The following is a 23,747-nucleotide window of genomic DNA, read 5'->3' on the forward strand; positions in this document are numbered from 1 at the left end:
TCCCTTTCTCCCCTTGCCCTTAAATGCTGGTGTCCCCCAGGCATTCTATACACCCCCCTGAGTGGCCATATTCATTGATCCATCTTTGACTCCCTTCTGCGGTCAAGGCCTCTCTCCTAAGCTTAAGACTTTCATCCTGACCACTCAGAATTCTGCACTTCTCTGCTGGGCAGGCCACAAGGACTCTCACATGTACTGGTTCCAAACAGGTTTTTTCATCCCCCTCTGTAAACCCACCCCTCATCCTGCATGCCCAAGCTCGGGTCCTGGGGTCACCATTCGGGGTGATAGGCAGACAACCTAAATGCCTCCTTTTCCCTCACAAGACTGTAAGCTTCTGGAAGGCAGGTTTGTGCCTCCTGTAGCTCTTGCTGGAGCACTGACCCCAGCGTGTAGCAAGCACTCAAGACATGTTACTTGCTGAATTAAAGGGCAAATGGGCTCACCATTAAAGGATCAGAAAGACAATGAGCAAGAACAGGTTAATACCACGCAGTATAAGAGCTGCTTTTAAAAAGACAGGAAACATTCTAGAAGCCTAAGGAAAGTTAATTAACTGTCTTGGCAGGGAAGCCTTCCATAAGAGGGAACATTTGAGTGAGCTTTGGAAAAGGAGGCAAAGAAAGAAAAGAATCCAAGCAACATTTCTAGTTTGGGTCCAAATGTGACACGGACAATTCTGGAAGGTCCCACACAGAGACTGGCCAAATCTGCCTCAGTGGACACAGCAGAGTGAGACAGGTGCCTGAAGTGGGGACCAAGGTTAGAAGGAAGCGGTCTCCCGAAGCAGCGCAAAGCCCTCCCTGAGGTTGGCCATCTGGCAGCTGCAGCAGTGGAAGGACCCACAAACCCCTCACTGGACAGTTACCATCGTGTCCGGCCGTCGCCTTGGCCTTCAGTGCCTGTGTGTAGACGGGGGAAGAGTCCCGACCGCCGCTTGATGGGGCTCCGCGACTGGTTTTTCACGGCTGCTGCCGCCGCCACTGGAGGCTGCCGATGAAACCACCAAAATGAGTGTTCATGGCCCACCCCAGACCCCAGTCTCCTTCCCTTCACCCCCCACCCATCTCTGGTCTACAAATAGCTTGTGCAACCCCCAACCAATCTGGAGGGGATCCCACAAAACAGCAAGACAGCTGGGAAGGTGAGGATCTATGTAACAGGAGCTGAGACCCCAAGACTCAAGCCATTTGCAGCCCATTTTCCTGTGTTCTTAAGCCAGACCTTGTGGCCCCAGGTAATAATCACCAAAGACCACAATTCTTGGAGGAACAAGGGGTCAGGGCCATGATAAGGAGAGCCCAGCACATTGAGAAGGTCAGGATGATTCATGGGGTCACAGACTGAGAACCAGGAAGCTGAGAGAGCCCGGGGAATGACCTGGTCCAACTGCTAGCTTTACCAGTGAGGAAGCTGAGGAGCCTAGGGGTGAGGGGACTGGGCTAGGGTCACACAGCAAATCACCATAAGGACAAGGACAAGAACCCACGGCTCTGACTCTCCATCCATTCCTCACAGTAACTGGGTCCAAGCTGAGTGTCTCAGTAACAAGACAGAATGAGAGCGGCAGAACCAGATCCACAGGCACCCACAGGCCAAGGGAACTGCCGAGAATGTGGCTCTGCTTCAGCCGCATGCAGGGGGGAGCAGCAAGGGGTGGGAGACTGAGGAGCAGGGACTGCAGTCATCCTTTAGAGCCCTCCAGACCTCTAATCCAGGCCCCGACTTCTGCCATTTGTGTCCTATGCAACGTTGGGTGAGTAGCCAAACTGTCTGGGCCCCAGTCTCCTCACCCGCAGAATGGGGATAATTGTCCTGCCCTGCTCATTTCACAGACCTTCTGGGTGGGACAAGACAATAGTATGAAATATTTGGTAAGTTAAATGAATTATGTAAGACCACTTATAATACTAGTCCTTAGTATCATGGTGGGTATCTATCTGGAAAAAAATAAAGAAAGAAAGAAAAAGAAAAGGAAAGAAAAGAAAACCCTACTCTATCCGAATGCAAAGTCCCTTTGCTTTTTAAAAGGACCAACTATGTGGTTCTTTCGCCTGGCCAGTCCCTGGTGCAAACAGACCAGACCCAAACCCACAGACACACCAGGCTCTTTCCTTGGGAACTGCATACACAGTGATTAACAGCCAAGACTTTGGATCAGGGAGACACGCTCAAACCCCAGCTTTTCAGCTTAACTAGGTGACCTGTGGCAGGTTACTAAACCCCTCTGGGCCTCCCTTCCTCAAATTCGAAATGGAGAACACATCAATTTCTACCTCTAAGAGCTGTTAGAGGGATCAGATGAGATAAGGTCTATGAATCACTTAGTTCAGTCCCTGGTGCACAGCAAGCCAAGGGTGACTACCGTCATCGTTAATAACAAAGCAAGGACACCCCTCCTGGGTCCCCAGCCTCTGGGCAGAGAAAAGTGCCCCAAAACTGAAACTGAAATGGAGGCTCCATTTCACAGGCAGGGCCTAGGGTCACCCCCAAACAGCCTCAAACTGCCCCGGCCCTGCTCAGGCCACCTGGCCCAAGCCTGGGTGAATACATCATCCTTCACAGGCCTGGGGTGGGGGGCCCTCCCCAGGAACCGCATGCTGCCCCAGGGGCCTGTGGCACTCACCGAGAAGGTGGTCTTGGTGACATCCATGCTGTTGTGGGAGATGCCCCCACTGAGGCTGCCAGGGATGCCTCCACTGTGCTGCTTCTTCTGGCTGCTCACCATGGTCTCCATGGAGTGGCTACGCACACGGATGGCTCTCTATGGGGAGAAGAGACAGGGACCTGAGGGTTGGAGCCCTGCCCGCCGGATGCCCCTGCCCTCCTGGTGGGGTCTGTGGACAGAGCCCTCAGCTCGTGCACACTTGTGCACACTCAGGCCACTCGGGGCCACCAAAGAGCAAAGGGCACATTGGCAAACAGTGAAGGGTCCAGGAGGGGACACCCAGGATGATCAGGGGCTTGTCACAGCGTGGCACAGACAGGAACAGGTAAAATCAAGGCCGTTAAGCCTTTGACAGGGACGGGCCTGGGAGGTGACAATGCTCCCTCAGACCACTCGGCAGATCTATGCTGTTCTGGAACCAGAACCAAGAGAAGTGGCCATAGTGAGGACAGCTAGTTAACACAGAGGGAGCACTCCCACAGGCCCTGGGTCTTTTAGTGTTGCCCTAATTTTAGGAACACGTCTTGTTTCCCTAGCCGACTTGGACACTTCTTAGAGGCAGAGGTCAGGTCTGACACTTCTCTGACTCCTCTCCTGTAATTCTCCTGGTTCTGGCACAGGGACGGGCACACAGGAAGCACACAAACAGAAGAGTTGCCATGTTTATTGGGGACTTATGACGCGCCAGGCTCTCTAAGAGCTTTAGATGTATCCTCCCGACAAGCCCACCATTCCATTTCACAGGTAAGGCTCAGAGAGGCTCAGTGACCCGACCAGGAGCACCCAGCTAATAGGTAGTAGGACAGAGGGCCTCGATATAAACCCCAACATACGCCAAGATACACAAATGGAGATATGATGAGTTATGCACATAAAAATGCCATCCCTAGCATATTCCTCAGTGCAGAGCCACTGTCTGGTCCAACTTCCCCTCTTCCTCCACGGGACAAGGGCGTATCATGATCAGTCTAAGGTGGTCACATAACCAATCCCCTTGCCGGTGGGGCATGAGGGGTGTCTGATGGGAGCTGTGGGGAAAGGTCTCCTCAAGGACTCCCAGCGGCGCCTGGGCGGCTCCATCGGTTAAGCGTCTGACTTCGGCTCAGGTCATGATCTCACAGTTTGTGAGTCCAAGCCCCGCGTCTGTGCTGACAGCCCAGAGACTGGAGCCTGCTTCGAATCCTGTGTCTCCCTCTTTCTCTGCCCCTCCCCTGCTCGTGCTCTGCGTTTCTCTGTCTCTCAAAAATAAATAAACATTGAAAAAAAAAATTTTTTTACGGATTTCCAAAAGAGATGTGACATTCTGCACCTGAAACTGCCATAGCCACCTTGGGGCCATGAGAGACCAAGCCTGCGGGACGAAGCCAACAAGCCGGGACAACAGATGCCAAGGACCACACTGAGCCATGAGTCCCCGCAAGAGCCCTTGCTAAGTGGGCTCGTGGGTTTTCCTTACTGTGAGAGCAGGCTGAGGTCCTCAGAAACTTAGCTTCGGAAAACTGACTTAGAAGGACAAAGGCATGGATGCAGGAAGCCGATTCAGGAAAGACAGCCATTGGCAAACACGAATGCTCTGGAGACGAACCATTTCTGCAAATGAGGCACAGAGCCCACCAGACTCTTACCCCTGATGTCATCTAGCCTCTCCTGTGTGAGTCAAAGACACTGCCTGAGGGACATCATCTCTCTCTCCCTTTCTAGACCACAGAACAGAATCGCCTAGCAACTGTTTGCAGCCAGTACATTCTATTCATTCCATTGCCCAAAGACAACATTAAGTCACACGCCCTCTGGAAAACCGAGGGCAGGAATGGTGTGGCACCACACTGAGGTGTCTCTGGATAAACAGCAAACCTCCCTAAGTGAGTCAAGTGCTCCATAAATCTCAGCGTCATGACATCCCGCTGGGGCCCCTGTGGGTCTGCCGCCACCGCCACCGTCATCAACGACGATGTGTCAGCTAATCGTGTATGTTCTGATGCCCTCCTCACGGGTCTCTTTCCAAGAAAGATTTGATGTGGTTTGATGGGATCTGGTCTACTGGGCTTCGTATACATGAACTCACTGGATCCCTACAACTCTGAGATGCAGACAGAACAGGCACTGATAGGAAAGGTCCCAAAAGGCAAACGATCACCCAAGGTCGCTGCAGGTGGGAGATGGAGTGGGGACCCAAATCCAGGACCCTGGGCTCCAGATGAAAGGGTCCCGGTCTCCCAAAGAGCTGTCCAGATTGAACATATAACGGAACTGGTTGATGGACTAACGGTGATCAGAAACCAAGGGCTTTCGACTCTCTTCAAAAAAAGTCTCCAAGGTCGATGTCAGGAAAGACGTTTTCTCCTCAAATGCCCTTGGTGCCGCTGTCTGAGTCCGCAAGATAAATCTGAGGAGACAATGGGCTGACAGGGAACCCCAGGGATGTGCAGGGTGGCCATCTGCTGCTTGAAGCTAACAGAAAGAGGTCTGAATCCTGGTCTTCCCAACACAGTGTATGAACCTCTCTGACACATGGCCTCCTCGTCCGCACAACGTGGTGACGGTCCTGCGTGGGGAGGACGTGAGCCCGTGGGTGCCCAATACCCGGTGTGCAACCTGCTCTCTCAGGCCCAGCTCTCCTTCCCCGCTCTTGGGGACGGAAGGTCAGAGACATGACGGTCGCCCCAAAACCTTAAAACAAAGCTGGATTTGGACAAAATCATCCAGTGACGTGGTCTGAAGTGTTTTACATTTCAATCTGATGGGGAGCTGGAAGCACAGCCTTCTCAAACCGGGGAGGAAGGAGAGCGAGGACAGGGTAGAGAAGAGAAAAGACAGTCTCCCCTCCGCCTGCATCCTCCCAGGGACAGGCTGCTCACTGCTTTCAGCACTGCCTAGTCCAGTGGCGGACAGCCCGACCCTCGGAAAGTCCTTCTGTGCACCGAGCTGGCATCTTACTCGTTCTTCAATCTCAGACCAGTCTGTTCCACATTTCACACAACCGTCCCTCAACTGTCTGAGGACACGAGTGCCCTCAGAGAGTGCTCTCCTCCCGGCTAACCACCGCCGGTTCCAGGGTCCCTCCTCACGGTCTCCCAGCCCTGAGCTCACCTCACGGCTCACTTTTGAACAAGCTCTCCCTTCGTGGGGGAGGGGACGTGGTGGCACTTTCTCTCTATCTGCTTATGTCGCTTCATTGAGGCAGGGGACTGAGCTACCAGTCAGTGTTACGCACGGAGCAAGTCTCTTCTGGGCCAACCACAAGCCTTGCTTCCTTAGGGGTTTGTGCTTCCTCATGATTCTAAATGGGATTTGCGAGTTGTTTCGGTTCAACAAACTTAGAGGCAGAGACATGAGCGCTAAGGCGGACGTGCCTAGCTGCACAAGGCAAGCAACAAAGGGAGGGGTGCTTGGAGAGAAAGATGCTAACCGCTTGCCTCCTGAGACACTCCTCATCAGGAGGTACACTGAGGACTGGAATGGGGTGTTCTGTCCTTCTAGCAGGGCAAGTAAAGGATGCAGATTGACAAGAGAAGGAAATACCCCTCCCCCCTCCATAGACCGGAGCTCCAATCCACGAACACCCGGGCTGCCCCTGATTGCGGGTAATCTGCCTGGGAAATTGCAGCCTCCTGCCCTTCTCCTGCCACTAGGGGTCATACGTATCACACCAGTGCATTAACTATCACCACCTCTCAAAGGCTGGAGAAAGCAGCTGTCCCTGCTTGGGTGGTCCCCATTCTGCCACTGGACCCTCTCCTCTCTGGTCCTCCGTTCTCCCTTCTGCACGACAAGGTTAATGGGTGGTTGGGCCAGCTCAATGTTTCTCAAAATGTGGCTTACGTGTATTTTGTGTACATATCACGTAGCTACACCAAGGAGTGCTACTTTTTCTTTTCTTTTTTTAAGTTTTATTTATTTTGAGAGGGGCACAGAGAGCCCCCAGGCGGGGCTCGCTCTCACGAACCGCGGCACCGTGACCCGAGCCAAAATCAAGAGTTGGTTGCTTAACCAACTGAGCCACCCAGGTGCCTCCGAGGAGCGTTACTTTTTCTTTTCATTTCATTACAGACCAATAATAGCTTCATCAACAGCTGGCAGTGGCTGAGAATGGCATTTGGAAACAATGGTCCAGAGATCAGTATTTTTGGAAGCTGAGTAATGTACAGCTCTTTCATTTTTATTCATTTTTAATGCTACTCTTTTTTTTTTTAATTTGTTTATTTTGAGAGAGAGAGCGCACGCATGAGCTGGGGAGGAGCAGAGAGAGAGGGAGAGAGAGAATCTGAAGCAGGCTCTGCATGGTCAGCACAGAGCCTAACACGGGGCTTGATCTAAGGAACCACGATGAGATCATGACCTGAGCCGAAATCAAGAATTGGACACTTAACCCCCAGGCGTCCCACAGCTCTTTTATAAAGAAAAATATTCTTGCAAGACCCAGAATACATCCACAGACCCCCACAGCAGTGGTTCCACGGACCGCATATACAATATGCTTTCTTATTCCACAGAAATGTCTTTTAATTGAGAGTTTCGCTGCAAAAGTTTGGTCTCTATAATTGGAAATATGTATATTTTTAGGTTATCATGTAAGTGAAAATGCAAAATTTTTAAGTGTTTGTAGAACTGGCAGATCCCTGAGACTATCTCCCAGCACTCGGTTTGAGAAGCAGGTCTGGACATCCATAAACCAACTGTTCTGTTTCTCATAGAAGAAAAGCCTGAAGCACAGCCAGTGGGACCGAGGTAAGAAGAGAGAACTATTCTACGTGGTGTGAGGTGCCAGGCAGCATGACCTAGGGCAGCGATGGGTCTGCTTCTCTGCAGAGGGACAGAGGCCCACTGCTCTGTAGGGGGGGTGGAAGGGAGAATGGTCCCGAGAGGCAAGGGGATGGATGGTGGAGATTGCTTTTAGCCCTGAGAATTCTCAACTGTCTCCACACGAGATGAGACCTTTGACCAGAAGGAGATAAAGCACACAACTTTTCTTTCTGGGATCATTTTGCGCACCACTTCCGTCCAGAGGCGCAGGTGAGGAACTCCATGAGGAATGCCAATAATTCTGATGCCACAGCACCACCCCAGGAGTGCATGAAGAAACAGCACAACGACGAGAGGCGGTTTCCCAAGCTGGGTCAGACCGTGGGCCTGGCCCAGACATCACAAACCTCCAGGCCGCTGGGCTCCGTGCTGCTCCTGGCTGGCCCCCAGCTCCAGCCTCCACAGCCTGGGAGATAAGAGGATCATGGTGGCAGGAACAGAGTAAAAGAGCTCCTGTTCCCAACTCAGGGTTTAAAAAAAGTTCATCATAATGGTCAGAGCTCTGAAGGCTCACTCAGTGTGACCGATCGTGACAAGCCCTCCCATACCCCATAAACGCTGCCTCCGGGACAGGCATGGAAGCAGAATGCACAAGCAGATGTCTCCAGCCCACAGGTGGAAGGATTAAGGGTTGAAAAGAAAAAGATCCTGGACTACTCGATCAAAGATGAGTAGTTGTTAAAATCTTGAAGCCTCCTCTCTGTGGGAAACCTCTTCAGTCAGCCCCACTAGAGTCGAACACAGATCAACTGCTACTCCTCCAGAGGCAGGTGACTGGGCAAGTGGCCTGGAGCCACCCTCCTTTAGACCCACAACCTGCATGTAGCTGCTGGACCATTTTATCCAAAGGCACCGTGGGCAGTGTGCACAGTCCACAAGCTTTTCCAGGTAATAAAAACAGTTGAAACTTGAAAAACCCGACTGTGAGCTTCAAAATACAGAAAGAAACTTGCAAAACAAACGCTTCATTAAAATCTACAAAATATCACATTATGTTAGCTAGTCACCTGCAGCTTAAGCCATACACAAATTACATTTTACTGCGGGATGTGGGAGCATTGTGATGTGCTTGATATGATGAAGGGGCAGTGCTACAAAAGTTTTCCTATTTCCTGGGTTTCACATTCCCCCTTCTCTTGCCAGGCTAGCCGACCTAGCTCCCTCTTTCCTCCCCTGCCCCCCTTCTCCCTCATGCCCCTTTGCTCTTGATCTCCAATTTCTCCTATTTCACCCTGGCTGCTGCTGTCCATCAGGCCTGAAACAGATGCCCCAGGAATCTCCCACCAGCCTGGACAAGCAGCTCGGCTCCCACCTCCCCCCACCCCCGCCCCCGCCCCTGCGAGGAATCTCGGCAGCTGCCTCGACTAGGGCCAGCGGAGCCATGCCCTGCTCTCTGCGGTCCCGCCGGGCCGCCAGGGACAGACCCCAGGCTTGCCCAGGCCAGGCTGGCGTGGGTGGAATCCTAACCGAGTCTGGAACCAGAGGCAGCATCATGTAGAACGCGGGCTCTGCGATCCAGCAGACTCAACTCAACACTCGGATTCGAATTACTTTGTCTCTTTGAGCCTTAATTTCCTCACACGAAAAATTACACCCACAATTAATAAAACTGGAAATGAGTTATTATCCCCATCGTAACAGCCTTCCTCACAGGGCACAGAGGGCACTTGTGAGGCTTTAGATGGGTTGGCGCACAGTAAGTTTTCACCTTACGCAGCAATAATAGCTATCGCTTTCACCAAGCATTTACCGTGTTCCAGGCAACGCGCCCTCTCCACGTATTATTTCAGTGAATTCCTCCAGCAACTCCAGAGGTCCGATTGATCATCCGTGTGTTGTTGAGAACACCGCAGCTCAGAGACTTTAAAGACTGTGCCCACGATCACACCGAGCTGGGACTCTAACGCAGGCAGGGCTCACCCTGACCCCACACATACTGCCCCCAAAACGGCAGCTCGACAAGTCATTCTGCAACGGGTAATCCGGCAGAATGTTAACCTAAGAACCAGAAAGGCTGAGATTGTTTCTCTACCTCTAAGTAGGTGTAAGGTTTTGAGCAGTCCTGCGGCCCCTCTCGCCTGTGCCCTCACGCATGAGTAGGAATAACAAGACTCGTTCCGTTGACTACACACGAATACAGCCAGGGTCAAGCTAGATGCTGGACGTAAGAGCTGTGTGGACCAAAAACGCTCAGTAAACATGTGATGATAAGCCTCCTGTATCTCACACTAGCTCAGTGGCTGCCCGAGCTCTACTCGCTACTTTGAGTAGCGAGCTCACTACTTCTTTTAGCAGCTCGTTCTCGTTAGAAAGTTCTTCCTTTTGCAAAGTCCACAGAGATTTACTTGCCTGTAACTCCATCCCACCGGCCCTGGCCAGGTCCTCCAACGCCCTGCCAGGTGGACCATCGCAGTACCACACACTGGCTGTTACAGACCCCTAAGGCTTGTCCTGGCTCTTATCATCCTGTCCTGGACTCCTCATCCCGCCACAGAAGGAGGAAGTTGAAGGCAGTAATGTTCCTGGTTTGTGCTGGCTCCTCTCCTGCTGCCTGCTGACAACTCTTTCCCTGTCCCTGTTTCTCAGACTCCTGGGCCAGGAGGAGACAAAATCCGAATCAAGGAAGGATGCAGAAGACGCCAGAGACACTGCTGGCTGCTCTGCCCGCTCACACTTCCCGATGCCCCTGCCCTCTACCAACACTGCAATCCTGGCACTTGGGCTCTGGGGTCAGGACCCCAAAGACCTCGGACCCCTTCCTTTGTTTGCCCCACCCTCACCTCCACCATACACGATCCCCAGCCGCTCCTGTGCCTGTACCTTAAAAGACTCCAAGAATCCCCCATGGCCCCCATTCTCAAACTTGTCCTCTTCTGGGCCCAGTCCCAGCATGGCCTGTGTGTGGGTGTGAAGCTCATCATGAAGGTTGTCCAGAAGGGCGGCCCTCGTCCGGTCCTAGAAGAAAAGAGGGTGGGGACGATGGAGCTGGCACCGAGGACAGAGATGCGCCCTCTCCCCAGGACTCCAGACACCTGACCGCCAGCATCCCAGTTAACAGTGTGGACCTCGGGCCTGGCTAGGCTCCGTGCTCACAAGTACTGCAGTCAATACCAAAGCTCTGTGGCTGGCCTCTGCTCTCTTCCCCTGCCCCTTCTCCTCGAGCCATCCCACAGCTCTACCCTGCCAAGTCCCAGCTCAGATCTCTGCCTCCAGCTCCACAGCCGCGTACCCAACTGCCCTTCTCCATCCGGACGGCGCACCAGGGCCATAGATACAACCTCCAGGGGGCGCCGTGCACGCGTACCAGGACTAGCCCTTGCAGCAACCCTTGCAGGCACTTCCAGGTCAGCAGGTCCTAAAAGACCTCATTCCCAATGATCCCCAGGTAGGTGAAGAGCCCAGGCCAAAGGCCCAAGAGCAGCCCTGGAACTCCACTTCGTCCCACCCAAATACAGGACTCCATCAAGTCCTCCCAACCCTGCCCCCAAACCATTTCCTCCTGTGGCCAGTGCAAGCAAGCTGTCACCATGTGTCCTGGACTCCTGTAATAGCTGACTTGCCACCCTTCCTGCCCTCCTCCCTGGCAACCTACCCTTCTTGTCACATCAGGGTCATCTTCTAATATGCAAAGCAAACCATCACTCTCCTAAGTATTGTATTAGTACCTCGTTACCTCTAAAGTGCAAAGCCCTTCCTGACCTGACCCAACCAACCTCTCCAGCTGAGTATCCACCCCCACACGAGTCTTTCTCTCAGGCCATGTCAAACCCTCTGGGGCTCCCTCAAAAGTCATGCTCTGATCTGCCCGGCCTTTGCTCATGCTATTTCCCATGCCTAGAATAACCCTCCTCAAACTTTCCTCCTGGCAGAAGCCTTGTCAGATACCCAGATTCAGCAGGTCAAGGGCCACCTCCTCCAAGAAGCCTTCCCTGAACACGTCCCAGTTCTGCATGGGCAGAAGCAGTCCCAGCCCTGTGCGGGCCTCCATCACGGCCCAGTGTGGACACTATATCATACCTGTCTCTTAAGCAATGGCCCCTTCCCACCAGCCCAAACGCTCCGTAAGGCAGAAACTATGTCTCACCCCGGTATCACGGGGAATAGAACAGAGCCTGCCACACGGTAGGTGCTCAATAAATGACTGGTGCATGGTTGGTTAGACCTGAAGTTCGCAAGAAGTTTCCACAAGAGGAAATAGTTCCTAAATCAACGCAGGACTGAAGGCTTAGAGGGGCAAACACAGTGCCCCGCACCTTGAGCAGCCCCCAGGAGAAGACCCCCGGGACGGGCCGGCTGAAAGCAGCCAAGAAGGCAGGAGGAAGACTTCCAGAAAGAGCGCTCTCACCTCCAGCTTTGCAAACTTGTCCGACTTGCAGCAAGCGTTCTCTGCGTTGGTGAGCTTGGTGAGCAGAAACTCCCTGAACTCCGGGCCCTGGAACAGACATGAAGCTCTGGGATTCTCTCAGCCTCAGCTGTTGCTGAAAGGGCTTTCAGCCACAGCAACAGGTAAGCAGAACAGAGGGTCCGAGGAGAGTCCCTAAAAGGCCTCCTTCTGACATTCGGTCATTTTCTAGCCCAGGCCAGGCCCACCTAAGATGCCAATGTGGAAACTGGCTCTCCTGGTCCCAGGAAATCAACCCCTTGCCCCGGCGTTTCCATGACTGAAAGCAATTCTTGTCCAAGGCTTCTGGGACTGAGACATAGGTACAAAAATGTTTCTTCTAGCAAAAAAGCAAAGCCAGTGTCAAACACTGTGAGAAGAGGCACTGTACTAGGCCAGGCTGGCGGCACCAGGAGAGGAGGGGAGAGACCCCAAGTAAGGAGTTTCTCCCAAGCCTGCCTAAGGCGCTTCTAACGTCCCCAGCCCAGATCCGGCCCCACTCCAGCCACGGCCACTCAGATGCTGAAACCTAGAGCCTGAGATAAGAGAAGAGCAGAAAGGGGTTTCTTACCTTCTGGAAAACAGGAGGGCTGGGCAGAGGTGGGCCAAAGGCGGGCACATCTTCCCGTGCGGTGACTGACACCTGAAACAGAGTCTCGGTGTGGGCCAGGAGGGAAGAGATCCAAGCTGAGGAGGATAATGCATTCCAAGCCTGGCCCTAGGAAAGCCCACCACCCAGAGCAGTCCTCTGCCCTCCCCTCCCCAGAACTCAAATCCAACACTCCCATGAGCCATCACCAGCATGGCCCAAGTCGTTGTTCCTAGAAGTGGGGCCGGCTGCACAGAGCCATCCACATGCTCTCATCTACATTCCTGGAGGCCAGAAACAAGTTTGGCAAGATGACCAGACAGGACTGAGGAGTAGCCTGGGACTCCGCTTCTAACGCAGTACAAGTGCCCAGGAGGACTTATCTCGTTGCCTCATTTGAATGGATATTAATCCCACGGAGAAGACAAAGTGAGAACCGTTAACCCTGTCTTACTGATGGGGACACAGATGCCCAGAGACTGGGAGCCATCTCCCCTCAGGCACACAGGTGATTAGCCACAGAGATGACCAAGGAATCCAGACCTCCTGGTCCTGCTCTGTGGTCCTTTTCCCACAACACTGACTCCCAAACCTGAATCACTTCAAGTGTTTAAAAAATAAATACCGATTGCATGGGCTCCACCCCAAACTTACTGAATCACAAGCTCTGGGGCGGAGCCAGGAATCCGCAACTGTTAAACACTCCACAAAGCTTTCGTGCGGTTGGTGGACTAGTGTTTGGGAGCCCTGGCCCCACCACAGAGTTAGACAGTCTGTCTGGGTGAGCCCTGAACCAACAGAGCGCCAGGGCCCAGGCTGGGAATTGTGGGTAGGGGGACATCACGGTGCTCTTGCACAGGGTGCCCCAGGCTCTGGGTGTGGTGTCCACTTCCGGCCAGCCTGGGGAGGCAGGAACTAGGAGTGAGAGCACCCAGGCACTCTGCCTAGGGGTGTCCCAGCCTCGGGACAGGCCCAGCACATCCAGATGCCCTCCCTGCGTGGACGTGCCCTGGTTTCACCTGCTCTCAGCGCGAAGGCTGCAGGCCTCTCTAGAGACTCTGCCCTCTCCCTTTCCCAGACTGCCGCTGGCGTGAGCCTGGCCCTGGCGTGCTGCCAGCCTCCCTGGCCTATGAAGCAGGGCAGATGCAGAGAGTCTGCCAGACCGGGTGAGCAGGCAGCTCAGAGCCAGGCCAAGGGAAGGCCCTGCCAAGGTCTGGAAGGAAACAGCGGGAGAGAGCTGGTCAGTACTGCTTTCTCTCCCCAAGCTCAAGGCTGTCTGCGTGCCCAGAATTAGGAAATGGTGTGTGTTCAGCTGACATGATCTCTGGCTGGTTCCAGCTGCCAAACACAGTCCCCCACCACCACCCACTGTGCACAGGAACTGAGGTGGGGGGGTGGGGGGGTGGGCAGAGGTCAGGCCCTCTGCCCTCTTCCCACCCCTATGGCCCTCCTTCTCAGGCTTGCTCTAGAGTGGTCTGTGCTGACTGGGTAAGGCGCTTCAGACATGCTCTTCAACCTGCCGAGTCTCTTGGTCAGATAAGCCCACCACAGCAGCCATGTCAGAAAAGCAGGGGACAGGATCCTTCCGGGTGACGGCCATGCATCTTCTGTCCCCACTGTGTTCCCTCTCCTGACCCCTTTTCCAACAAAGTGCCCGGGGCTTTGTTGTTCCCTCCTCTTGAGGACAGGTGGGTTGCCGGGCCAAAAGCAGAAGCTGCCAGAACACGGCCCCACCTTCTCAGTTTCTAAATTCAGTGCGGGCCTCCCAGCAGGGGGCAGGGCAGGGCTGAGAGAGAGGTGCAGGTACTGTGGGGAAGAGAATTTTCGAGGCTGGAAAGAGAAGGAGGCTTGGAGCGTGTGAGTTCAAGGATACACCAGGGAGGCGGGGAGCCTCCAAGGGCTCCCACCTTGACATGCACGGCCAGGTGTGGCCTGGAAGCCTTGGAGAACCGTGGAAGGCTGCCCAGGCACCAGATCGGCAGTGAGGGGAAGGGGGTACACAGGCAGCACCCCTCCCCAGTGGGGTGCTTCCCATAGGATTCCTGAGACCTCTGCTGGGCTTCAGGAATCAGGAGCAGGGTGACCTGAGACAGGAAGAGGAGGGAGTTCTAGTAACGGTTCAGCCGGAGTTCCCTTCCATCCGGGCAGGACAGGGACAAAATTCCCGTCTGAAAAATCATCTGACATCACCTTTCATGCACCCCTGAGTTTTGGAGCCAAGTTCCCACCTGCTCTGACGGCTCAGTGGTGAAGACCACTGGCAGACCTGGACACACTCCAGCTCCCCACCTCGGGGCTCTGTGGCCTCCAGCCTTAAGTGGCTTAGGCTCTCAGCCTCAATTTCCTTCCTGTAAAATAGGGCTAACAAGAGACCCTGCCTGACCAGGGGCTCGTGAAGGTTCAAGGAGGCTGTGCTTCTAAGGGCCTAGCACAGTGCCTGGTGCAGAGCAAGCACCCAGTATGGGGTAACCTGTTACCTGGGGCTTTGTTTTTTTACTTCCCCTGCTGACCTGCACCTAAGAAAGGACACTTGAAATACTAGAGAGTTCCCCTCAACCATTTCCTTCTCCCTCCCTCCCTCCCTCCCTCTCTCTCTCTCTCTCTCACACACACACACACACACACCCCTCTTCCTCAACTCCCCCGACCCCTGACTCCGCTTCCCCTCCCGCAGCATGTCAGGGCTGGAAGGAACTCAGAGCTGGTCTAGTCCAACTTCCTCATTTCACACAGATGGAAGCTGAGGTCCAGAGAGGGAAGGAACCGGCTCAAGGTCATGCAGCAGTCAGAGGCAGGGCCGGGACCGGAACCGTCAGCTCCTGAGCCTCTCGGTCTGGGGGGGCTTTCCTGCACCTTCCCACCCCTGTCCTTCCTTCTATTTCCTTTTCTTTCCTGTTCATCCTCCCCAGGGGAGGCCTCCTGGGACACTGTTCAGCCCCTGGGGATATCTCACCCTCCTTTGCCATAGCCCCTAAGTCTGCAGAGGTCAGTGAAAGTCCCATTTCACCCTGGACCCTCTGAGGAATCTGACCAGGTCCTCCCGGGTCTTCTCCTCACCTGGGGTGCTGCTGGGAATATGAATGGACAGAGCTCTGGGGAGCATGTTGGAAGGCTGGCCTCCCTCCCCCCGCCCTGCATCCCCAGCCCCATTCACAGGTCTGCCTTCCAGCCTGGATGTTTGCCCGGCAGGTGGGCCACACAGTCCCAAAGCCTGGGGACAGAGCACGGCTCTCCCTGTGGGTCCTGCTTCTCTGCTTATTGCCACCCTCTCTGAGGACAGTGCTTCTCCCTGGACCATGGGCTCTGGCTGAGAAGCCTTGGTAAAGACTTCAGGCATCAAAGCTGGAGGTGGGGGGGAGGGGAGTGGTGTTTTTTTGGATCTCTGCATTTTCCCACCCCACTAAGCTCTTGAGAAAGTGGAGAAGCCAGTTAGCTGAGTTCCATTTCCTATCAGGAGCTAAAAACAAATACTAAACCTCCACGAGAGGCCTCTTCTGCCAGCAGAGGCCCAGCAGACAAGCCACACGTTCGCACATGACTGCCTGGCAGCGTCTGGGAGCCCTCCTACCACACAGCTTTACCTCGAGGATCCTACCCAGCGGCTCTCTGCCTCCACTGGCTGTGAAGAGAGTCAGTTGGCTGTCTGAGTGGCCCGGTGGCTGAACTGCACTCACTGGCCCTCTCCCCCTTCCCTGTAGGTCACTTCCACGTGTCCCACCCCCAGCACACAGGGGGCACTGAATGAATAAACTTGCTTCCATCAACAAATCAAACAGCTGTTTGAAGGGAATGCCCATTTTGGTGTTAAGAAGGTGATCCTCCAAGGAAATGCCCAAAACATGGCTTCTGCAACTTTTCAGCCGAAAAGCTGAAAGTGCTCGATGACAGAGGAGCATGGACATCAACATGAACATGGGGACAGAAGAGTCAGCTCTCCTCGTAGGAGAGAGTGTGGGGTTTTGTTTGTAGTCTCATATCTGCTTTTAAAGCTGATGTGCATTTTGCACTCAAATATGTGGGTTTCTACTGATGTAATAATTATACGACATCATTTTCCTTTCCAAAATCTTCAAGCAAAGTTGATACTTCATGAAGATGGCCATGAAACACTTGGGCTTTGTAAGCCCTAGGAACCAGCACTGGCCTAAGCTATTACACAGTTACTCCATTTTCAGATCATTCCAAGTTCCCATTGGCAACGACAGGCTCATTTCCCTCTCCCTTAGAACCGTGGTTCCTAACACTTCTGGGGAACAGGGAGCCCTCTGAGAATCTGACCTTTGATCTCTCTCCCCCTAATATGCAAAGAAGCACATGAACGCAACATCTTGCACATAAGCATTCTGCGTATATCCACAAGAGGTTCAAAGACTAACATCCACCTTAAAGACCCTGCCTCAGTCTATCTCCCTTGGAGCCCACAGCCCCCAGCACCGGTGAGATAGAAACTGTTGCCCAAGAGGTTAGAATTGTTTCTCACGGAGAAGGGGAGGGGAGCAGAGGGCTGGCAGCACAGCCATCGGCAACGGGCAGGGTGAGGGCTGCCAGGGCCCCCCTGCATCGGGGAGGACACTGGGCCAACCTGGAAGACCACTTATCGATCTGGAGGCTTAGATTCAGACTTAGACTCAGGTGCTTGCAACCCCCCCTCCCTGGGAGTCTTCAAATTAAGACCAATGGTTTATTCTAGAACAGCTAAACAAGAAGAGCCCACCCCATGGCCAGGGTCTGCCGGACCCCGTGCTCTCCACCGCTGTCACCATAAACATTTCTCCTTTCCTTTCTTCCCCTTGTTACCACACCTCTTCCCTTCCCTTTCCTGATAGTCCTCCCCACCCTCCTCTCTTTTGTTCCTCTCCCCTGGCTCTGCCTTAGTCCAGCCAATGGCATTACCAGATTCCAAACAGAGGCACTGGGGGGCTTCTCAACCCTTGAGTTGGATGCTATTGAACCTGGAAGCAGCCAGATGGAGGATATGACCTCATAAGAAAGGCGTCTTGGCTCCCAAATCACAGAAACCTGGGATTTCTAGAAAACTGATCATACCAACACTAGGAGTACCATTTTGGAGAATGACCCGAGGAGCCACTGAGAACTAGCGGTCCTTGATTTAACTAAAACCATAAGATGTGGTGAAGTGCCTGGGCCCACCACTTCCTCCAACATTCTCCTCACCTTGTAGGATGGGGTCTCTGTGCCCGGATTCTCGACCTGCACAACAATGTAGGCATGTAAGAAGTTGGAGGCAATCATATCTGGGACAAACGGTGTGTTTTCTTCTTGGAAGATGATGGCCACAATGTCATTCCCAATGTGTCTCTTTCTCTGGAGCTAAACAGAAACATGTTCCATTGTTATAAGCCAGCAAGGAATATCCTGAAAACAGGATAGATCTATACAGGAAATTCCTCATTATTCTATCTTTATATATAAATCCTGAAACTCTGAGACCTACCTCTCCAGGGGCTTTTTTTTTTCAATCTTTAGAAGCCACCAAAAAGAAAAACTGGGGGAGACACCTAAGATATTAGGTAGAGGCTAGCAAGCATATCTTACTGAGCTCCAAAGCATACAGAGCCCTGACTTGGGGCTCGTGGAGGATGGTTAAAAGGTGAGGGACAACTTCCCCCTAAGGTCAGGAACAAGGCAGGGATGTCTACTCTCGCCACTGTTATTCAGCATGGTATTGGAAGTCTTAGCCTCTGCAATCAGACAACACAAAGAAATAAAAGGCATCCAAATCGGCCAGGAGGAGGTCAAACTTTCACTCTCCACAGATGACATGATACTCTACATGGAAAACCCAAAAGATTCCACCAAAAAACTGCTGGAACTGATTCATAAATTCAGGAAAGTTGCAGGATATAAAATCAGTGCACAGAAATCGGCTGCATTTCTATACACCAACCATGAAGCGACAGAACGAGAAATCAAGGAATCGATCCCATTTACAGTTGCACCAAAAACCATAAAATACCTAGGAATAAATCTAACCAAAGAGGTAAAAAATCTATACACTGAAAACTATAGAAAGCTGATGAAAGGAATTGAAGAAGATACAAAGAAATGGAAGAAGATTCCATGCTCCTGAATGAGAAGAACAAATTTTACTAAAATGTCAATACTACCCAAAGCAATCTACATATTCAATGCAATCCTATCAAAGTAACACCAGCATTCTTCATAGAGCTAGAACAAATAATCTTAAAATTTGTATGGAACCAGAAAAGCCCCCGAATAGCCAAAGCAATCTTGAAAAAGAAAACCAAAGCAGGAGGCATCACAATCCCAGACTTCAAGCTATACTACAAAGCTGTAATCATCAAGACAGTATGGTGCTGGCACAAGAACAGACACTCAGATCAATGGAACAGAATAGAGAACCCAGAAATGGACCCACAAACGTATGGCCAACTCACCTTTGACAAAGCAGGAAAGAATATCCAATGGAATAAAGACAGTCTCTTCAGCAAGTGGTGCTGGGAAAACTGGACAGCAACATGCAGAAGAATGAACCTGGACCACCTTCTTACACCATACACAAAAATAAACTCAAAGTGGATGAAAGACCTCAATGTAAGATAGGAAGCCATCAAAATCCTCGAGGAGAAAGCAGGCAAAAACCTCTTTGATCTTGTCTGCAGCAATTTCTTACTCAACATGTCTCCAGAGACAAGGGAAACAAAAGCAAAAATGAACTACTGGGACCTCATCAAAATAAAAAGCTTCTGCACAGCAAAGGAAACAATCAGCAAAACTAAAAGGCAACCGATAGAATGGGAGAAGATATTTGCAAATGACATATCAGATAAAGGGTTATATCCAAAATCTACAAAGAACTTATCAAACTCAACAGCCAAAAAAACAAATAATCCAGTGAAGAAATGGGCAAAAGACATGAATTAGACACTTCTCCAAAGTAGACATCCAGATGGCCAACAGACACATGAAAAAATGCTCAACATCACTCATCATCAGGGAAATACAAATCAAAACCACAATAAGATACTACCTTACACCTGTCAGAATGGCTAACATTAACAACTCAGGCAACAACAGACATTGGAGAGGATGTGGAGAAAGGGCAATACTTTTGCACTGTTGGTGGGAACGCGAACTGGTGCAACCACTCTGAAAAACAGTTTGGAGGTTCCTCAAAAAATTAAAAATAGGGGCGCCTGGGTGGCGCAGTCGGTTGGGCGTCCGACTTCAGCCAGGTCACGATCTCGCGGTCCGTGAGTTCGAGCCCCGCGTCAGGCTCTGGGCTGATGGCTCAGAGCCTGGAGCCTGTTTCCGATTCTGTGTCTCCCTCTCTCTCTGCCCCTCCCCCGTTCATGCTCTGTCTCTCTCTGTCCCAAAAATAAATAAACGTTAAAAAAAAAAAATTTTTTTTTTAAATTAAAAATAGAACTACCCTAGACCCAGCAATTGCACTACTAGGTATTTATCCAAGGGATACAGGTATGCTGTTTTGAAGGGACACATGCACTCCCATGTTTATAGCAGCACTATTAACAATAGCCAAAGTATGGAAAGAGCCCAAATGTCCATTGATGGATGAATGGATAAAGAAAATGTGGTGTGTATATATATATATATACACACACACATATACACACACATACACACACACAATAGAGTATTACTCAGCAATCAAAAAGAATGAAATCTTGCCATTTGCAACTACGTGGATGGAACTGGAGGGTATTATGCTCAGTAAAATTAGTCAGAGAAAGACAAAAATCATATGACTTCACTCATATGAGGACTTTAAGAGACAAAACAAATGAACGCAAGGGAAGGGAAACAAAAATAATATAAAAACAGGGAGAGGGACAAAACAAAAGAGACTCATAAATATGGAGAACAAACTGAGGGTTGCTGGAGGGGTTGTGGGAGGGGGGATGGACTAAATGGGTAAGGGGCATTAAGGAATCTACTGAAATCATTGCTTCACTATATACTAATTTGGATATAAATTTTAAAAAATAAAAAATAAATCAAAAAGAAAAAAAAAAGGTGAGGGATGAGTTTTGCTGGTAAAGCCTGTAACTGATCCAGAAGACACACAAACTCAGATGAAGCTACCTGAGAACAGTAACAAATGCACCAGCCAGCATGTGCTAAATCAGCTGCCACATACAAAGTGTCCAACATTATGGAGGCAGAGAGGAGAATAAAATCAGAGGCCTTATGCTAATCTGAGAAGGCTTCCTGGAAGAGGAGGTGGGGGGAAGACAGTGCTTGACAGAAATGTGGATGAGCACGGATGAGTGGAGGGATCATTCTATAGCAGAGGAAAGGAGAGCCATGCTCAGAGAAGGAGGGCAACCTGGCTCGGCAGGGGTCATGGGCAAACAACCCTGATTCAGAGTCCCAAACTGTGCCAGGTGCTTTCACAGGTGATCTCAATCACTGAGCACCTGTGTGTGAGGACCCATGCTGGGCTGTTCACACACGATTTCAACAGTTAGGGCCCTCCTGTACACTAAGTTCTGGCTAGGCGCTTACCTACACATTTGTTCCTTTATTAAGCACTTACTGAATGCAGGCCCTATGTTCCACATTGAATTTCTCATTTACTATAAACTGAACCCATGCTGGGTACTTTTACACAAATTGCCTCACGTATTCCACCCACTGCCTCCCATTTCTTGGGAAGAGAAAATTAATACTTATTTAGTCCTTGCAGAAGGCTCTGTGTACCTCCCACTGAATACAGGTGAGACTGAAAGAGAGCCCCAGGCTGGGGCAGGGCGTGAGGAGGCCATGAGGGAACAGAGACTAAGGTAAAAATGTGGAGAGAAAACCTACTTTGGATTCAAAAGGAATCCTGCTCCCATTTGTTTCTGGAACATTCAGTGGTTATTTTAGAGCCAAATCACAGTCTCGTTTGCCAATTTCCCTTTTTCCTAAGAAGCCAGGCACTATGTTTACAGTATTACATCTGTGCTCCCTCCTCAGCTCCCTGCTCAGAAAGGAATGGGTCAGAGTCTGGTGAAGAGCCTACCTCCCTTTCTGATTTTCCTGGAGACTGAAAAGGCATAAAGAGTGGAAAGGGGCAAATGGTGCAACGGCCAGGCCTCCGCTGCTGGTCTCAGGGCCCATCAGAAGGCACAAATGAGAGAGAAGACGGGAAGACACTGGATGCAGAAGTCTCACCCCGGTTCAGGTAAAGGCCGAATTCCTGCCCACAGGCAGGTGTGGTGAGAGACGAGGCCATGAGACTAGAAAGGCTGGAAGGCGGTGTGGGGGGGGGGCGGGGTGTCTCAGGCAATGAGCACCTTGCCATCCATCACTGGGGCAGGAAGAAGGACAAACAGCCCAGCGGCCTGCAGACTGGACAGCTGTCAGGAAGGTAGCCTGCCACAAGCCAGGCAGCATACTACGCGCTATGCTCCGAACCTTCTGTGATGCCCGCAACAAGCCCCTGATTTAGGTGGTATCATCCCCGTTTCACAGCTGAGGACCACGAGGTCACCAGGTTACCCAGCCTGCCTGGAATCACACACCCCTAAGTGGCAGGGCTGGCGTCAAGCTGCTATCTGCAAACTCCATCAGGTACTGTTCGAGAGCACCCTACTCGAGCAGGGCACTTGGGCTCTGCTCCCAGCTCCACCCCTCATCAAGCAGGACATGGTCTTTTAACCACGCAGAGCTGCAGGTGCCCCACCAGTCAAAGTGGAACAACCAGGGGCCCCGTCCTCCCACAAGGCCTGCGGGAGATAACACGATGGAACAGACTTCCATGAGAACAGCTAAACAAGCCTCTGGATTAAGAAAACGGGGAGGGGACCGCAGTCCCTCAAGTATCTAAAACCAGAAGCAGGCTTTCACCTCACATGCCCCATGCTCCCGAAGCCCTCTGGAACCAGGTTACCTGCTGGGCGTCTCCCTCAGTAAACGGCAGCTTTGTGGAGACGTGAAACATGATCTCCCTGTCCCGGAATATCGTGTATACCGATTCCACCCCCGTCTGTCCGTGGGTCACATCCAGGCCGCCTCGGAAACTGTCAGGAAAACAGGGCAAGAGCGCAGGGTGAGGACAAGTGGGCTTCTTGGTACAAACTCCCCTGAGGATATGGGGGGTAGGAGAATGAATGAGAAGACATGTGAGAGTGAGGGCACAGAGAGAATGATATGGGCATCGCAGGGAGCTCTGTGCTTCTGGGCAGACGAGTCCTAAAGTTTTAACCGTAAGTCAATCTATTATTGAAAACAAAGGCAGAACATCCATATGGTCACATAGGAAGGGAGGCTGCCCATCCACAATCCCAAGACAAATGTCATCCAGGTGCCAGTGGCCCTCAAGGCTGTGCATAAGCCTTTCTTCCCTGCAAGGCATGTCCAAAGTCTTCAGCACAGAGCCAGGGCAACCAGCCATCCTATTGGAAGCATCCAGAGTGAGCCTGAAGAGATGACAGATGCTGGATTCCTACCCAGCCAGCCCCTGATGTGGGGACCCAGAAAAGCAGCACCCAACCTAGAGGTGTCCGAGGAGCCCCTCTCTGCTTATCTCCTCAAAGGCAGGAATGAAAAATACTAAGGAACTTATATCACCATATATTGTATGATTCCATTTATATAACAGCTTCCAGGAACTGCCCCTCTTCCTTTACAGACATGTGGCTTCTAGCCATGGATCATATTCTTCAGCAAGGAGAGGAAGATGTAGGTTCCTTTAAGAAAATGAAATAAAACAGACCCTGGATGTCAGTCCCCACACGCGCTGTAATACAAACCAGAAAATGTGCTCAGCCTGGCATGGAGGAAAGCTCACCAGGCCAGGAGTCCGGCTCTCCAGGTTCTAAACCTTCTTCGGCCACCAAGTCAGCACATGATCTTGGGCACACCACTTAGTCTGTCTAGGTCTCAGTTTCCTTTCTCTATACAATAAGGGGACAGAAGTATATGATCTCTAGGGTCCTTCCTGGCTTTAATACACTTTATTTCATCTATTCTAAAATATTTTTGTAATGCTTGTTTATTTTTGAGACAGACTGAGACAGAGCATGAGCGGGGGAGGGGCAGAGACAGAGAGGGAGACACGGAACTCAAAGCAGGCTCCAGGCTCCAAGCTGTCAGTGCAGAGCCCGACACGGAGCTTGAACCCACAAAGCACAGGATCGTGACCTGAGCCGAAGTCGGACGCTTAATCGACCAAACCACCCAGGCACCCCTATTTCATCTAAAGCACACATTTTTTTCATATTTTAACATCTCTGAAAATCAGGATGCATCTTGCAATGATAGCATCTCAGAGTCAATGGAAGGTGGCATAAAAAGTGCTTCACACGCTGTTATCT

General features: G+C 51.6%; 1 protein-coding gene and 1 long non-coding RNA gene across 13 annotated transcripts in view; one reads left to right on the forward strand and one right to left on the reverse strand.

Moving 5' to 3' along the window:
- RAP1GAP2 (RAP1 GTPase activating protein 2) overlaps positions 1 to 23,747 on the reverse strand; it is a 225,711-nt gene that overhangs the window by 11,319 nt on the left and 190,645 nt on the right. For all 12 annotated transcript variants that reach the window (XR_006714770.1, XM_045487735.1, XM_045487740.1 and 9 more), the window contains 7 exons: positions 22,322 to 22,451; positions 17,617 to 17,772; positions 12,424 to 12,495; positions 11,817 to 11,903; positions 10,292 to 10,426; positions 2,627 to 2,764; positions 869 to 990 (listed from right to left, as the gene is read on the reverse strand). Coding sequence is in view for 11 of the 12 variants with exons in the window: in XM_045487735.1 (XP_045343691.1) it covers positions 869 to 990; positions 2,627 to 2,764; positions 10,292 to 10,426; positions 11,817 to 11,903; positions 12,424 to 12,495; positions 17,617 to 17,772; positions 22,322 to 22,451 (840 nt within the window). In the remaining variant the exon portion in view is untranslated. The remainder of the gene's footprint in view (positions 1 to 868; positions 991 to 2,626; positions 2,765 to 10,291; positions 10,427 to 11,816; positions 11,904 to 12,423; positions 12,496 to 17,616; positions 17,773 to 22,321; positions 22,452 to 23,747) is intronic.
- Positions 4,397 to 8,001, forward strand: LOC123603187. Its single transcript, XR_006714773.1, has 3 exons — positions 4,397 to 4,636; positions 7,266 to 7,396; positions 7,674 to 8,001. It is a non-coding gene; the product is annotated as an uncharacterized LOC123603187 (long non-coding RNA).

Source organism: Leopardus geoffroyi, chromosome E1, assembly GCF_018350155.1.
Source record: "Leopardus geoffroyi isolate Oge1 chromosome E1, O.geoffroyi_Oge1_pat1.0, whole genome shotgun sequence".
NCBI classification, from domain to species: Eukaryota; Metazoa; Chordata; class Mammalia; order Carnivora; family Felidae; genus Leopardus; species Leopardus geoffroyi.